Source organism: Dasypus novemcinctus, chromosome 5 (genome assembly GCF_030445035.2).
Source record: "Dasypus novemcinctus isolate mDasNov1 chromosome 5, mDasNov1.1.hap2, whole genome shotgun sequence".
NCBI lineage: Eukaryota > Metazoa > Chordata > Mammalia > Cingulata > Dasypodidae > Dasypus > Dasypus novemcinctus.
Window position 1 is genome coordinate 10,873,852 of NC_080677.1, and position 17,814 is coordinate 10,891,665.

The window sequence follows — 17,814 nt, forward strand, 5'->3', positions numbered from 1 at the left end:
GTACAAGGAGAAATAAGACTGCACCTATACAACAGAGGTAAAGAAAAGTTTGTCTTAAATACAAAAGACCCCCTAGGATCTCTCTTAGTACTACCATGCTCTATGATTAAAGTCATTGGAAGACTGCCAACAACCCAATCCAAGTAGAACTAACAATGGCCCAGAATTTTCAGGATGAAAGCTTGGATCACCCCACCAGGCAAAGAACCACGGCCAGCTGAGGTGCTTGCTGAGGGTAAAGGGAACATGGAATGGCTAGTGGAAGAAGTAGTGATAAATACAAACTTCAACCACATGACCATTACAGAAACAAGGACTGTAACTTCACGAATATTTCTTCCTTGTTTTGTTATGAGTATGTTTGTGTATGTAAATAAAACGAATATCTTTTTCTTCTCTAATTTTTTCCCTTATCATATGACATAAGTTGTATTAGTTTCATGTCATAATATTTAAGAATGTCAAGTTTAAGAGTGAATATTACCCAAGAACTTGCACCCTATTCTGAAGGGAATAAAGGCTTTTCCGCTTTTACACAGGACAGTTGAATATTGTTAGGCAGATATATAACAATAGCAATATATGTTATTGTTTTTATTTAAAGACTATGATTTTTAATTTTTTTAAATTTTTTATTTCTACCCCCTCCCTCCATTGTCTGTTCTCTGTGTCCATTCACTGTGTGTTCCTCTGTGTCTGCTTGTATTCTCTTAAGGCAGTTCCGGGAACTGATCCTGGGACCTTCCAGAGTGGGAGAGAGGCGATTATTTTCTTGTGCCACCTCAATTCCCTGGTCTGCTGCATGTCATATTGTCTCTCCTCTGTGAGTCTTTTTGTTGCATCACCTTGCAGCACCAGCTCTTCACATGGGCCAACACTCCTGCATGGGGCAGCACTCCTGTGCTGGGCACTACTCTGCACAGGCCAGCACTCCTATATGGTAGATGGGAGCCCAATTGCTTGAGCCACATCCACTTCCCCTAAGTATGATTTAAGGTGATGTGTATGGCTGCCAAGTTAACAAGGGGTGGACTGTGATAGTTAGGTCAATATGTCAACTCAGCCTGATATAGGTGCCCAGTTGTTCATTTAAGCAAGCTCTTACCTATTTGTAATACAAGGACATTTCATGGACTTTAATCATCAGTGAGTTGATTGCATAGATGGCTGATCACACCCACAACCAACCAAGGAGATTTCCATCAGCAATGTGTGATGTCTTATCCAATCAATCAAAGACCTTAAAAGGGAAGTGATTTCAGTATTCAGAGAGAGAATTCCTAGCTCTACTTTGGACAGCCAGCATCTCCTGGGAACTCATCAAGGAATTTCATCAGTGTCCCTGGTTTGCAGCCTGTCCTGCAGAATTTGGACTTTTAATATCTCATACAGGTGTCTCTTATCGGTTCTGTTTCCCTGGAGAACCAAGACTAGTACATTAAGTTATCAAAACTGGGCTAAGGCCTCACTAGTAGAGCACAGATTTTCTCCCAAGGGTGGGGCTAAAGAGAGGCCTAAAAGCAGTTTTTCCTCTTTGTAATTTCTTTTTTTTTTAAAGATTTATTTATTTATTTATTTCTCTCCCCTCCCCCCCCCACCCCAGTTGTCTGTTCTCTGTGTCTATTTGCTGCGTCTTCTTTGTCTGCTTCTGTTGTTGTCAGCGGCACGGGAATCTGTGTTTTTTTGTTGTTGCATCATCTTGCTGCGTCATCTCTCCATGTGTGCGGCGGCATTCCTGGGCAGGCTGCACTTTCTTTCGCACTGGGCAGCTCTCCTTATGGGGCGCACTCCTTGCGCGTGGAGCTCCCCTACATGGGGGACACCCCTGTGGCATGACACTCCTTGTGCACATCAGCACTGCGTGTGGGCCAGCTCCACACGGGTCAAGGAGGCCCGGGATTTGAACCACGGACCTCCCATGTGGTAGACGGACGCCCTAACCACTGGGCCAAGTCTGCCGCTTCTTTGCAATTTCTTTTTTTTTTTTTTTTTTTTTTTTTGAGAAGGATAAAATAAGTTTTTATTTATAGTCTTATAGTAAAGGGAGAAGCCTTAACTTGCAAGACAATTCTTCAGCAGTATGTACAACATACTTTTTATTTCCATGGAATGGAATCAAACACGGACTGAGACTACAGAGTATACACTAGAACCAGCAAATGCCAGGAAGAGTAGGAAAAAGACAAAGAAATGAGGCCTAAACACACAAACCCTTCAGTGGGATCTGTAACCACAGCCTGAACCAGGGCTGGATCACATAATGGAGACAGGTATCAGGACAGAGGAAAGGAAATGGGTGAGGGCAGGGAAGGGGCCACACTGTTGTGTGGGTTTAGTACCAGATAAATTGCTCTTGGTATTTACATACAAAATCAGTTGGCTCTATTTCTTAGAAATACACACGGAAAGAAATGAAGATTTGATCATTACTTTATGAATCTGTCGCTTTGCAATACCGACATCATCAGAAGTAGGGACAATTCACTCAGATTCAAATTTCAGTAGCAGGAAATAAATATCAAAACATCATCACTGGCTCTCGATACAAAACCTCTACCCGCCCCCCCCCAGGCCCACCCCCAGTAAACCACCCTTACCAGCTACTCCCTGGCGGCTGGCATGTCACTGCTGCTGTCTCCCATGCCCACCACAAGGTTGCTTATGGGCCCCCACAAGGCTGGCACACAGGCTCACGAGAGCTGGCTGAGAGAAGCAGGAGTGAAACATGCCAAGGACTCTGCACTGCAAATCTGTCCCCGCTTCCCTTTAATACCACAAACTTCAAGGAGCTGGTCTTTCATTAGGAGCAATAAATGGCTTTTAGGGTAAAAAGAAAAAAATCCTTAAAAAGGGAGGTGAAAAGCGGGGTGGGGGGGTGATTTTAATTAACTCCAAACCGGTCATCTTCTTAAAGTAGAGCAGTTCACAGGTCCACAAAGTCTATCAAATAGAGGCGAGGGTGGGCCTGGAGGAGAGGCCTGTGAGGGGGAGGATTCCTCCAGGCAGTGGTGCCCGGTGGGGTTGGAGGAGCTGGTGGGGTGCTCAGGACGCCGTGTGCTCAGAGGTCCGGCTGGCCGTCTGTCCTCCACAGAAAAAGCTGCCAAGTTGGGGTGTTTTGGTTTAAAAATTCCTGGTGGGGACAGGGTATCCCTGAAGGGAAAAGGTTTAAAACAAAACAAAAAGTGGGAATGGGGGAGAAGAACAAGAGCTGTTGTCCAAGAGCTTCTACATAAAAATAATTGAAAAAAAGAGAGAGAAAAATAAAGAGTCTCTTAAATGGTTCTGAGGGTTCTAACGATGAACTGAAAGGAAGATGGGACGACGGAGGAGACAGACAGTTTTTATTGCTGGCCTGCCCCGCTTAGCTTAGCTGGCCTCCATTCGGAGTTTCTTCCTGCTTTGGGGCTCTTCAGGCTCTGACTCCGAGCTGGAGTCCGAGCCCCCATCGAAGGCAGAGATGGTGCTGCCCTTGGCGTTGGTGTAGAGGCTGTTGTCTGAGGAAGGATAGCTGGTCGGCATTTGGGCACTTGACCTCGCCTTCTCCAGTGCACGGAATTTCCTTTTACTTGCATCTTCCATGAGGGAGGAAGAGAAGTGAATTCCCCAGGAACAAAGAACTTGATCAGCTCTCGCTTTCCCCTTGCTGCTCCAGAAGAGCATTCTGCCGCTTGAGGTCGTCAATATCTTGCTGGTGTGTGTGGTTTTTCCTTCGCATATACTGGATATACTCTGTGGCTTTGTCTAGGATTTGGGCCCGGGATGCCTTCTCTCCTTGGAGTGATGGGACCGAGTCCCGCAAACTGTGAAAGCTGTCTTTGATATGGTCCCTACGTTTCCGCTCCAGTGCATTATGATGAGCCCGTTTGTCAGCGTCGCTCTCCACCTCGATGTCATCGTTATCGCTCATTTCCTACGGCCCAGGGAGCGGCCACTGCAGCGGCGGCGGGGAAGGGGGAGGGGTAGAGGGGAGGGGGAGTCACCGACAACAACAAGCCGAGTCCCTACACACACAACACACTCACACTCACACTCACGCACTCACTCGCTCTCTCACTCACACACACACAACACAGGCGAGAACCACCTCCTCACTCTGCAATTTCTTGACCAGCCAGCAGATGGTGCCCATCAGCAAGTGTTTCCATGGTGGTGTTTCTTTCAACCTCCACTTTTCTGTGTTTCTCATCTGGCCAGAGCCAAGAGATAAAGATGGCACTGTTGACTGAATTCACTGAAGACAAGCCCTCCAACTTACCTTCCCTCTTCCTTTATGACAGCTGATGGGGGGAAGATGTCTGTTCCCCTCTCAGTCAGCTTCAGTAAGCCAATTTTACCCAGTCTTAATGTCTTGAGAGTGGAGGATAAGAGCCCTTCCTGGCCTCAGCAGGATTTAGTAACTTGCGTTTGTCGTTTCAGGTTTTTCATCGCTCTGTCCCCTGCATTCCTGTCCTACCCTGCTGACCACCAAAGCAGGTCCTGCAGACAGCTTTTAGCCCTTTTTTGTTGTTTTTATGAGAGAGTTGAGCCCTGCCTGCCTACTTCGACACCATCTTCCCAAAACTCCCCCTGCTGGTTCTTGAGGGGCACATTGCCCACCAGTTCTAGGATGCTGGTCACCAGGTGCTCCAGGGAGACAACCGGGAAGTTGGGTGGGCAGAGGCACAAGTTCTTAAACTTAATCCACTCCTGTGGGTCTGAACCCATTGTAAGTAGGACCTTACGATGAGTTAAGGGATGGCCCGCCTCAATCAGCACTGAAGTATTTTAATCCTATTACTGAAGTATTTTATAAGAGAATGACATTCAGATAGAAAGAAAGCCAGGGAAGCCAGAAGCTGAACATTACCAGAAGAGTAGAGAAGAGAGATGCCAGGAGACGCGGCTGTGTACATTGTCATGTGACAAGCTGAGGACCAAGGATGGCTGCAGCCAGCCCCAGACCGCCAGTCTTCAGGGAGAAAGCACCACCTCAGTGGTTCCTTGAGCAGCCTAAGAAACTAAAACAGCTCCCACTTACATATTTTTTGCAATATTCTTGATCTATAAATGTGTCTGTTCTTTGGAATTCTCTTTGAACCCATTATAATATCTGCCAGTTACCTCATGGAGCCAAATAGTCTTTTAAACATGTCCATTTTATATCTGTATGAGAGTTGTGCTTTTACCCCTTTTTGGAATTATCTTTCTACAGATTAGGAGGTCTTCCAATGAGATGCCTAATGGATTCACCTACCAGAACCAGGTAAACTTCGTCACCAGTGCAGTGTACCTCATGAACAGTTTAAGTCCAGGTATGTTTTTTTCTTGGTGAATCCAAAGCACCAATAGAACTCTCTGTTTTTCTAATTGTAATTTTTCTTTCTATTAATTTTGTGAGGCTTTTTGTTTTCAGTTCTCTTACAGCCTGTAAGTTATTTCCCATTGCAGGCAACAGTAATTGGGAATTTGGTTTTAAGGTCTTAATACTTAATGGTCGCTGTAAATGGATTAATGGTCTGTAGATACCTAATCTCTAATGGATAAAAGACAATAGAGAATTTAGTTTGTTACTCTTAGTGACAATTTGAGACTTTTGTGAATCCCCAAAAGAGAAAAATTATGTTTGTAAACTAACCTATTCTTCTGGGTATAATACCCTTTGATTATATTGGATTCAGTTGAGGGCCCCTTGATTAAAGTACCTGTTAAGATCAGGGCTTTGATTGGACCACATCAGCAAGACGTGACTCGAGTGGACACTCACTCAAGAAGACACATACCAGAGGAGAGAACTTTGCCATTTTGATCCTACTATGTGACAGACAGAAAGCTCAAACAGCTAAAGCCCCAGGGAGAGATGAGTCATTTGCCTAAACGCTTACAGCTGATCTTGGGAAGAGAGTCAAGACTGATACAGAAGATTTGGAAAGAAGACAGCCCTAGGCCAGGAGAGAGAGGAAGCCCTGAGAGACAAGCCCTGTGCCAGCAGCAGCTGAGAAAGAGGAAGCCCAGAGAGAAGGCTGAGTCCTCGCAGAGATCAGCTGCCATCTTGCCTCAACACGTGGCAACTGACTTTGGTGAGAAAAGAAAGCAACCATGAGTTGGACTCTTTAGGGTCTTGTGACTGTAAGCTTTTATCCTAAATAAATACCCTTTATAAAAGTGAACAGATTTCTGGTAGTGTGCATCACCACCCATTAGGCTGACTAATACACACCATATAAAAACAGGTGCTACAAAAAATATCTAAAAAACAAAAGACAAAAAGAGAGGTGGTAGAAATAATTGGGTTTGTTTGATATGTTGCTACTGGTAAGTTGTACAGGAAGAACTGTCAAATTGAAAGAGAAGCTCAGCCGTCTCAGCCAGCAGCTTTCAGGAGCTAGAGAGAATAGTCTCAAATGAAAAGTGCTGAAAATCGTGCCTGCATTTGGTTCCTAAGTCATTCTCTACTAAAAGGAGTCAAGACATCTTGGAGAAAGAGCTGGGCAAAGAAAGCACAGGTGAGTGAGGGACATCTTGTGTTGGAAAGCAAGAAACTATCACAGACCAAAGACAACATAACAAAAGGACTGGGAGCCAGCCTGATGTTCCCATGGGCCAAATCTGAGCATTTTAAGAATACTGGTAATAAATTAAAATGCACTGAGTGAAAAAAAAGATACATGAGTCGGCAGTGATAGTAAGAAAACATAAAAGGGGGAAGCTCTTCATCGAAATGCTGATGAATAAATGTAGAAAAAATGACAGAATCAGAAAAGTCACCATTTTGCAATGCCAAAAGTAATAATTAATTCACACAAGGGTCATCAAATGATACAAAAAAAATAAAACACGTTAAGAGAAAGATTATTGGGGAGCAAGATATTCACATGATCATAAAGTATCACTCCATAGATTACTTATTGTTCACAAGGGGGAACAAGGCTCCTTTACAATAGAGAGAGCTGGAGGTCCCCCATTTGAATCAGGGAATCAAAAGCAGCCCCACCAGTAGTGGAACAAAAACAAAGTTGTGCGCTTCCCAGTGTGATCCAAGAAGAGGCACACAGCATTAGCAATGTTTTTTCTTGCCAGTGATGTTTAGCCCAAGAGTAATCAGTAAGACACTCTCATATAAGTGCAGAATTTCTATGACTCCAGAGACCTGGATGTTTCAAAGTCTCAATTCTATATTTAAAAAGTAAATAGATAAAAGAAGGGGTCGAGTAAAGAGGACTAGGAGGAGTAAGAAGACCAGGGCCAGTTGGGGCGGTGCAAGTATGGACCTTGTAACATCCATGTTCATTTTCTTGTGTGATAATGATATTAGGGGAAGCGGACTTGGCCCAGTGGTTAGGGCGTCCGTCTACCACATGGGAGGTCCACGGTTCAAACCCCGGGCCTCCTTGACCCGTGTGGAGCTGGCCATGCACAGCGCTGATGCACTCAAGGAGTGCCGTGCCACGCAGGGGAGCCCCACGTGCAAGGAGTGCACCCCGTAAGGAGAGTCACCCCACACGAAAAAAGTGCAGCCTGCCCAGGAGTGACGCTGCACACACAGAGAGCTGATGCAGCAAGATGTTGCAACAAAAAAGAGACGCAGTTTCCCAGTGCTGCTGATAAGAATACAAGCAGACACAGAAGAACACACAGCAAATGGACACAGAGAGCAGACAACTGGAGGGGGTGGGGGGAAGGGGAGAGAAATAAATAAAATAAATCTTTTTAAAAAGGGGGGGGGATTGAAGCTGCTATTTCACTAACCCCTGACAAGAAGTAACCTTCCCTACTGATTTATTAAAGTTTCCATGTCCTTAGTTTCAAAAGTCCATCTCCTTTATGTATACCCATAAGGAAACATTTCACCTTATGCATAGCAATGAGACTACTGGATGATCTAACACAAGAGCCTGTTTTGCTCTTTCACTTTAGAACTAGAATAGATGAGTCTGGTTCATAGGACAGGGACAATTAATGGAAGCCCTGATCTTTGATTACCTTAGTTTCTTTATAAAAGTAAACACCATGCCCACAGCCACCATTGCACCACCATTTTTTCAAATTAGACATATAACCAAGAGTGTTTTGAAACAGCACATGCTCAGCTAACACCCACCTCCTACCCCATGTACTGTCACTCCACCTGACTCATTATACTAAATCAGCCCCTTCAAAACTTCATAAAATTCAGCACAGCTTTCAGCTTGGGGAGACAGATCTCAGGAAAATAACTATCCTCCTGTCTCCACTAATAAACTCTTTGTTTTCTCAAAATCCTTGTTACTGTGTTGGCATTGTGCACATCAGGCTAGGACTTACGAGCAATTTCAATTGGTGACCAAGACACACACACACACACATACACACAACTCAAAGAGAGGAAAGCCCCTCGCCCGGTTTGTTGGGGTTCCCCACGATCGCCCCCCAGATCCTGTGATTTTCTAGGACACACTTGTACTCATGGCTAAGGTTTAGTACAGCTAAAGGATACAAAGGAAAATCTGCAAAGGGAAAAGGCACCTGGAGCTTCCAGAGTCCTCTCCCAGTGCAGTTACACAGGATGCATGAGACGCGACAACACGTGGGAAGTGTTGTCTAACGGACGCTCATGAGAGCCTCAGCGCTCAGGGTTTTATTGGGGGCTGGTCACATGGCACCCTCTGTTTCACACAGACCAAGATTTCAGACTCCCCGCAGGAAAGCAGGCATTCAGCAGAAGCCACACTGTTTGTACAGTTTAGTTCCCAGGACTCTCATCACTTAGGGAAAAGTTTTATATCAGTGCAGGGAACTGCCTACCAAAGAAGTCACCAGACACCAGCCAAGAACCAGTATTGCACGCAGGCCTTTCTAAGGAGGAACAGTCTCTGGCCTGCTGTGTTAACTCTTTTCACACCAGGACTAGGTGTGGTTTGAGTCCACCTGTGGGGGAGGTAAGTGGGCGGGTGGACAGGGAGATCCATCCCTGTTTGCCTGGGACTGGAGACTTTCTCAGGAACTCCTGAGCTAAAACCAAGACAGTAGTGGGCAAACTGGGATGGTTAGTCACCCCAGCTGAGAAACAGTTGCAGGAGAGGAGACCCTGTTAGTAGAGGAAGGACTGCAAGAGTCCAGAAAGCAACACTCAGTCTGGAAGGAGACAAAGAGGAGGAGGAGGGAAGAGGGGAGTAATTGGGTGGGCAGTCCTTACCTGGAAGGCTCAGGCTGGTTCAGGGACTTGTCCAAGAAAGGGAAGTGGCAGAGCTGGGCCTGGAACTCTAAGCCCCCAGCTGGTCTGGTTCTGGTTTCTCTTCTAGAACTAAAGAACTACAGAACTGGAATGAACCTCGGCAAGTCCCTGCCCTGTCTTGGGTCTCAGGCTCTCCATCTGTCAGTGAGTGTGTGGCACAAAACAGGCTCCGAGGCTCTTCCAGCCCTCCCTTCCACACATCTACCGGGATGGAGACGAACTCGCTTCATCGGAGCTGTGCTATCAACATGATGCTCTTCACCAGCGGTCCCCACGGCTGGACCCAGCATCTCCTTTCCCATTTCTTGCCAGGCGCCTTGCTGTCTGAGGGTACGCTCTGGTCCTGACTCCCACCCCAGGCCACTCCAGCCTTCCAAGCCCAAGTCTTTAATAGGCACGAGGTCAGGATCACTGAGAAGTTCTTGCAGACAGGATAAGGCAGGAAATAAAAATAAACAAAATAGCACCTCCCCCGCCCCCCAAACACACACACACCAAGTCCCATTCCGCTATCTCTGATGACAATAGCAATTCTACTCTCCACACTCCAGGAACAGAGTGTGAAGAGCTCTTGAAAGATCAGATCCTCTCCCTAAACCCACAAAACTGAGCAACTACCTTTTTTCCAACACCCTTCCCAAAAGACCAGAGGTTTATTCTCTGGAGAAGATGATGGAACGCTTTGGAAGGAATGACATCAGGCATTTTGGAAAGTGGGGTTACTCTGCCAAACACCAAGGGATGGTGGCAGCTCTAGAACACGGCCCCACAATTCCTTGGCCATGTGGGGGTGTATGACCCCTCCCCTTGAATCTGGGTTGGCATGCCATTGCTTCGACTAATAGAGGATGGCTGGCTCTGCGTGCTTTCTGAGCCCTTGAACACCTGAGCTATCCAGAAAGAAGTTCCACTATCCTGAGGCTGCCATGCTGAGGAAGCCACGCCACAAGCAGTGGTCACATATCGGCATTCCATCCCGCCACTCAGTCATTGCGGTTGAACCCCCAGACCTTGTGGACCAAAGACAAGCTATCTCCACCGTGCCCCGCCTGAATTCCGGGCCCACAGAATCTGTGCGTATCATAAACCAGTTGTTTTAAGAACCTACGTTTTGGGATCATTTGTTACAGAATAACAGTGATTAAGGACACAAATGCAGGCTAAAAAGTGAGACATCTTCCAGCCGTTTAGCCCAACTAGGCTCCCAAAACTGTTGGCAGCTCCAGGAGAGCCTCTGGAAACTCTCGCCAGCCCAAGAAGAAAAACCTAAAGAGACTGACAGCAGAAGTTACCCAACAAAATAGCGTAACAGTGAGGCTGTCAGTTAAGTCCTACTCATGTGGCCAGATTTCCTCTTGTTCCTAGCCATTCTATTTTTTATGTAACAGCTCTATGAAGGTACAAGTGGCATACATAAAATTCAGTGGTTTGAGAATATTCACTGTTATTCAACCATCACTACTATCTAATTGCAGATCACTTTCACCACCCCAAACAGAAATCCCAAAGCAATCAGAAGTCATGCCCCATTCCTCCCCAATCTCCCCAGCCCCTAGAAGTCACTAATCAGCGTCTTACTTGGTGGTTTTGTCTACTCCGGACTTTTCAAATGAAAGTAACCATGTAAAATATGTCTGGCTTCTTTCACACACCATAAGGCTTTTAAGGTTCATTCATATTATTTTTGGGTGAATAATATTGCATTGTATGGACACAACACTTTATTTAGTCATTCATCAGTTGGTAGACATTTGGGTTATTTCTGCTTTGGGCTATTGTGAATAATGCTTCTATGACCATGTGTGTACAAGTTTTTTGTGTGGACATATTTTCAATTCTCTTGGGAGTGGAATTGCAGGGTCATATGGTAACTCAATGTTTAACTTTTTGAGTAAGTGTCAAACTCTTTTCTAAAGCAACTGCACCATTTTACATTCCCACCAGCAATATATGAGCATTCTAATTTCTCCACATCCTTGCCAACACTTATTTTCCTTTTACTTTTATAAATAATAGCACTGCTTGTGAGTATGCAGTGGTATCTCGTGGTTTTTATTTGCATTTTCCTGTGGATAGTGATGTTGAGCATCTTTTGATGTGTATATATTCTTTGGAGAAACATCTACTCAAGTACTCTGCTCATTTTTTAATTGCGTTGTCTTTTTGTTGTTGCATTGCAAAAGTTATTTATGTATTCTGAATATTAAACCTTTATCTGATATATGGTTGGAAATTACTTTTCCCTCATTATGTAGATTATATTTTCACTTTCTTGATTACTTCCTTCAATACACAAACGTTTTTACTTTTGATGAAATAAAGTTTATCTATTGTATCTTTTTTTGCTTTTACTTTTGGTGTCATATCTAAGATCCACTGTTGAATTCCAGGTCATTAAGATTTACCCCTATATTACATTCTAAGAGTTTTATAGTTTTAACTCTTGTACTTCTGTATATTATGTGAGGTAGTAATCTAATTTCATTTTTCTGCATGTGAATATCCAGTTTTCCCAACACCATTTGTTGAAGAGACTATTCTTTCCCCATAGCATGTGCTTAGATCCTTGTCAAAAATCAATTGGCGGGAAGCAGATGTGGCTCAACCAGTTGGGTGCCCACCTACTACATGGGAGGTCCCAGGTTCGGGTCCCAGTGCCTCCTAAAAAAGACGAGCCCAGAGATGTATTCACCAAGTGCAATGAATGTCTCATGATGATGGAGGAGGTTGTTGTTATGGGGGGAGGAGTGGGGTGAGGGGGGTGGGGGGTATATGGGGACCTCATTTTTTTTTATGTAACATTAAAACAAATAAAGACCAAAAAGACGAGCAGACACCCACACCAACTGCAATGAGCTAGACGCCGCGCTCCACCACAACAAGCAGATGCCACAAGCCACAGACACTGCAGCCCACAGGGAGCGGATGTGGCTCAGGCCATTGGGCACTCACCTCCCAGGTGGGAGGTCCCGGGTTCAGTTCCTGGTACCCATTGGAGAAGGAGAACAATGAGCAGACCGATGAGAGAACCGTGTGGGAAGGGGGGGATACATTTTTTAAATAAATAAATAAATAAATCTTTTTAAAAAATTGTGAAGCAGATGTGACTCAACTGACAGAGCATCCATCTACCATATGGAGGGTCCAGGGTTTGATCCCCAGGGCCTCCTGACCCGTGTGGAGCTGGTCCTTGCGCAGTGCTACTGTGCGCAAGGAGTGCTGTGCCACGCAGGGACGTCCCCGCATAGGGGTCCCCCATGCAAAGAAGTGCACCCCACAAGGAGAGCCACCCCACGTGAAAAAAAGCAGCCCGCCCAGGAGTGGCACCGCACATAATGCAGAGAGCTAATGCAGCAAGATGACCCAACAAAAAAGAGACACAGTTTCCCAGTGCCACCTGATAATGCAAGGGGATGCAGAAGAACACACAGTGAATGGACACAGCCGACAATAGGGAAGAAGGGGAGAGGAATAAATAAAAATGGAAGAAGAGGAGGGAAGGGGAGGGGGAGGGGAGGGGAGGGGAGGGGAGGGGAGGGGAGGGAAGGGAAGGGAGGGAAATAGTTTGCGAAAGTTTGGAAATGAATAGAAATGGTAAAAGCACATAAAGGATTTGTAAATAGTAGTGCTAACATATGGGTATGATAGTGGTTTGTTTTGTTATTTCTTTCTTTTTTGGTGTAATGAAAATACTCTAATATTGACTGAAGTGATGAATGTGCAACTCAGTGATTATACCAAATGCCATTGATTGTACACTTTAGATAAATTGTATGGTTTATGAACAAAAAAGAAGAGTGGGTTGGGGGGAAAAATACATATGGAACTTTAGTCAGTATTAATAGTAATATTTTGATGATACTCTTTCACAATTTGTTACAAATGTTTCACAACAATGCAAGGCATTTGTGGCGTGGTGATATAAGGGAACCTTGTATGATGATATGCATGTTTCTTTTGTAACAAGTTCACAACTTTTACTATACATTTATTATTCATGTATATTCATGTATGAATGACATACTTCAATAAATTTTTAAAATGAAAAATAGAGAAACTAGAGAATAACTTAAGGAATGTATAATATAGTGATTTTTTTTTAAAGATTTATTTATTTAATTCCCCTCCTCCCCCGGTTGTCTGTTCTCTGTGTCTATTTGCTGCGTCTTGTTTCTTTTGTCCACTTCTGTTGTCATCAGCGGCAAGGGAAGTGTGGGCGGCGCCATTCCTGGGCAGGCTGTGCTTTCTTTCGCGCTGGGCGGCTCTCCTTACGGGGCGCACTCCTTGCGCGTGGGGCTCCCCTACACGGGGGACACCCTTGCATGGCACTGCACTCCTTGCGTGCATCAGCACTGCGCATGGGCCAGCTCCATACGGGTCAAGGAGGCCTGGGGTTTGAACTGCGGACCTCCCATGTGGTAGACGGACGCCCTAACCACCAGGCCAAGTCCGTTTCCCATAGTATAGTGATTTTTGTGGTGGATGAAGATTGTGGTTAATAGTATAAGTATGTTTTTCTTATACAGTATTAAGAATATGGGGATACGTGGGAAAATTACAACTAACTTAACTTTTGGATGTAATATTTTTGCAGCAATATAAGAAAAAATATTATACCAGTTCTAAGGAACAAGAATAGGGGGTGAAAGGAGGTATGGGATTTTTATTTTGGCTTAATGAAACATTCTAAAATTAAGGTGATGACACGACAAGTCTGTCATAAAAATGAGAGCCAACGAGTGTATACTCTGAATGGACTCTACAAAACTTGGGGCTGTATAACAGAAGGAGTCCAGTGGTGGAAGATGGATTGTGGTTAAAGGACAAATATGAGAATGTTCTCTCATCAACCATAACAAATGTTTAATACTAATATAGCATGTTAATAATTGGGTGGGTTGGGGGGGGAATAGAAAATACACCAAATGCAAGATACAGTTATAGTTAGTAATATTTGGACAATACCCATTCATTGTTTGTAACATATTTTCATAACAATGCAAGGTATTGATAGTGGAGTGATATACAGAAGCCTTGTATGATTATATGCATGTTTGTTTTATAAGTTCACAACTTTTATTATACATTAATTGTTTATGTATGTTATATTCATGTATGAATGATATATTTTCATTTTATTTTTTTAAATGTCATTACATTATTATTTTTTTTTTAAAAAAGAAAGTGAAGTCAGAGCAGAAGTAAAACATTGGAGTCAGGAAGTTTTACAAATCACTCCTTCCACTAGAAAAGTGAAAGAGTTGGACAAAGAGACTAGAATTAACTAGTTGGCAACCCTGGAGCCAGGATACTTAGAACTACTTTCTGGATGCTCAGAATTTTCCAAACCATCAATTTCTCATTTCTTTGTGCCTAGGAGTTTAGTTCTCAACATATCCCTTTCCTCTCATATTTTACTAAAAACTGCAAGGAGAAACATAGCTGCACTTTCCACATTTAGCTTTGAAATCTCCTCAGCTAAATATCTAACTTCATCACTCTCAAATTCTGCCTTCCACCTGACATCAGAATTTGATTTTGCCTTTCTCTGGCACTTTAAAACAAGGGTCATCTTTCTTCCAGTTTCTGATAACACATTCATCATTTCTGTCTAAGGTCTCATTATAAGTACCTTTAGCACCCATATCTCTACCAACAGTCTCTTCAAAGCAATCTAAGCCCTTCTATCGAACAGCTCACAATTCTTCCAGTCTCTAACCATTAACCAATTCCAAAGATGTTTCCACATTTTTGGTGTTTGCAATAGTGGCACCCCACTCTTGGTACCAAAATTTGTTTTAGTGCCCTAGGCTGCTGAAAGCGATACCATGAAATAGGTTGGCTTAAAAAGGGGAACGTATTAGCTTAGTTTTGAGGCTGAGAAAAATGTCCAAATTAAGGCATTATCAAGGAAATGCTTTATCCCCATATACTAGCTGCTGAAAATCCTTAATTTCTCTGCCACATGGCAAGGCACATAGCAGCATCTGCTTTCATTGCTTCCAGTTTCTTGCCTCCGCTTCTATTTTTGGAATTCATAAGCTATATCAAACTACTATACTTTATAATCCTTTTTATTCCATTTATGAAGGACTCCAGTAACAGGATTAAGACCTATCCTGAATGCGGTGGGTCACACCCTAACTGAAGTAATCTCATCCAAAGGCCCTACTTACAATGGTTTATGTCCACAGGAATGAAATAGATTTAAGAACCTGATTTTCTGGGGTACATACAGTTCCAAACAACCAAAATAGTTCTATTCAGATTTTCTATTTCTTCTCAAGTCAGTTCTGATAGTTTGTGTCTTTCTAGGAAATTGTCCATTTCATCAGGATTCTTTAATTTGTGGCATCCAACTGTTTATAGTATCCCCTTATGTATTAGTCAGCCAAAGGGGTGTGACACAAAATACCAGAAATCAGTTGGTTTTATAAAGGGGTGCTGATGCAAAATACCAGGAACCGGTTGGTTTTTATAAAGGGGTAGAAGGTTAAAGTTACCAGGCCATAAAGCATTACGTTACTTCCTTCACCAAAGTCTATTGCTACACGTTGGAGCAAGATGGCTGCCAACATCTGCCAGGGTTCAGGTATCCTGGGTTCCTCTCTTCCCAGAGCTCATTTCTCTCTGGGCTCAGCTCTTGTGTTTTTTCCACAAGGTCAGCTGTAGACTATCAGGCAACTGGCTCTGTTTCTCTCCTAGGGATTGCTTCTTTCCGGGTTCAGCTGCTCTGCTCCTGTGTGTGTTTACTTCCTGGGCTCCAGCTCAAAATTCCCAACTCTGTCCTTTGCCATGTCTTTTATCTGTGAGTCCCCATACACCAAGGGGTGGACACTCAACACTCTACCAACATGGCCCAATCAAAGCCCTAATCATAAATTAAGTAAAAGTGAAACTTCAGACAGACCAGTTTACAAACATAATCCAATATCTATTTTTGGAATTCATAAACTATATCAAACTACTATACTTTATAATCCTTTTTATTTCTGTAAGATTGGTAGTGATGTCCTCTTTCATTACTGATGTTAGTAATTTGAATCTTCACTTTTTTCTTCCCGGTCAGTCTAGTCAAAGGTTTGCCAATTTTTTTTATCTTTTCAAAGAACCAATGAGGCAGTTTGAAATTATTTTATGAATCCCCAAAAGACAAAATTTGTAAACTAATCTATTCCTCTGGGTGTAATACCTGTTTATTCCATTAAATTCAGTTGAGGAGCCTTCGATTATATTACTTGATAAGAGTGCTTTAGGGCTTTTAATTGGATTACATCAGTGAGGCATGATTCAGGTTGAGTCTTCACCCCCTTGTTGGGTCTGATATAAATGGAAAGACAGAGACAAACAAAGGAAAAGTGAACCCATATATTTGATTCTGCAAAGTGAGAGAGAGGTCTACAGCAAAACAGAAGCCTCTAAGAGGTTCAAAGAGGCTGAACACACAGAGAATTTCAAGAGGAGATGGTGAGCTCAGAGGGGAAGGCTGAGACCTCAGCAGAGACTGGCAGCCACATTGCTTTGCCATGTGACCAGACAACAGAATCAATAGTAGCTGGCTTTGGTGAGAAAGCACTTCTTATAGTGCCCTGATTTGGACTTTCCACAGCCTTGGAACTGTAAGCTTTTACCCAAAATAAATATCCTTTATAAAAGCCAACTCATTTCTGGTACTTTGCATCAGCAGCCCTTTGGCAGACTAAAACAACCAACCTTTTATTTTATTGACTTCATTGATTTTTATTCTCTGTATCATTTATTTTCTTTCTACTCTTCATTTGGTTTATTCTACTTTTCCTAGTTTCTTAAGGTGAAAAGCTAAATTAAGGTCTTTTTAAATATCAGCATTTGCAGTTGTAAATTTCCCTCTAAGCACCGCTTTAGCTTCATTCCTTTAGTTTTGGATAAGTTGTGTCCTCATTTTCATTCACCTTAAGATATTTCCCAATTTCCTTTATGATTTCTTCTTTGACACATTAGTTGAGTGTGTTGTTTAATTTCCACATGTTGTGAATTTCTCAAATTTCCTTCTGTTACTGATTTTCCATTCTTGTGTAGGCAGAAACAGTACTTTGTATGGTTTCAAGTATTTTCAGTTTTAAGACTTTTTTATCACCTAGTATATGGCCCATCCTGGAGAATTGACCTATGTGCACTTTAGAAGAATGTGTATTCTTAACTATTGTTGGGTGGAGTGTTCTATAGATGTCTGCTGGGTCTAGTGGGTTTACACTGTTGTACAAGTCTTCTGTTTCCTTGTTAATCTTCTACTTGGTTTTTCTATCAGTTACTGAAAGTTGGGTATTGAAGTCTCCAGCTATTCTTGTTGAATTATCTATTTCTCCCTTCAATTCCATCAGCTTTTGCTTCATGCCCTATAGGGTTCTATTGTTTGGTGCATATATGTTTATAATTTTCTTGATGGTTTGACCTTTATCATTAGTATAACCACTCCAGCTCTCTTTCAGTTACTGCTTAATTATATCTTTTCCCACCCTCTCCCTTTCCACCTATTTGCTTCTTTGAATATAAAATGTGTTTTCTCTTACAAACAACTTATAGTTGGATCAAGAAAAACTTAGGGAAGAAAAGGCAATCATCAAAATCCTCTAAGAAATTAGAAA

General features: G+C 43.1%; 1 protein-coding gene across 1 annotated transcript; it reads right to left on the bottom strand.

The window, feature by feature from the left end:
- Positions 1 to 3,324: 3,324 nt before the first annotated feature.
- LOC101436647 (protein max-like) lies at positions 3,325 to 4,088 on the bottom strand. The gene is made up of 2 exons (XM_004451307.5): positions 3,645 to 4,088; positions 3,325 to 3,559 (listed from the first exon to the last, which is right to left on the bottom strand). Exons 1-2 carry the CDS (start codon positions 3,905 to 3,907, stop codon positions 3,367 to 3,369), a joined length of 456 nt encoding a protein of 151 aa, XP_004451364.1. The 5' UTR covers positions 3,908 to 4,088; the 3' UTR covers positions 3,325 to 3,366.
- Positions 4,089 to 17,814: the final 13,726 nt, after the last annotated feature.

Excerpts from the sequence above, each read along its gene's own strand:
- LOC101436647 (XM_004451307.5), bottom strand. The coding sequence starts at position 3,907 with ATGAGCGATAACGATGACATCGAGGTGGAGAGCGACGCTGACAAACGG. Across the intron at positions 3,560-3,644 it reads CAGAATGCTCTTCTGGAGCA|GAAATTCCGTGCACTGGAGA; the intron begins GCAAGGGGAAAG and ends TGCAAGTAAAAG.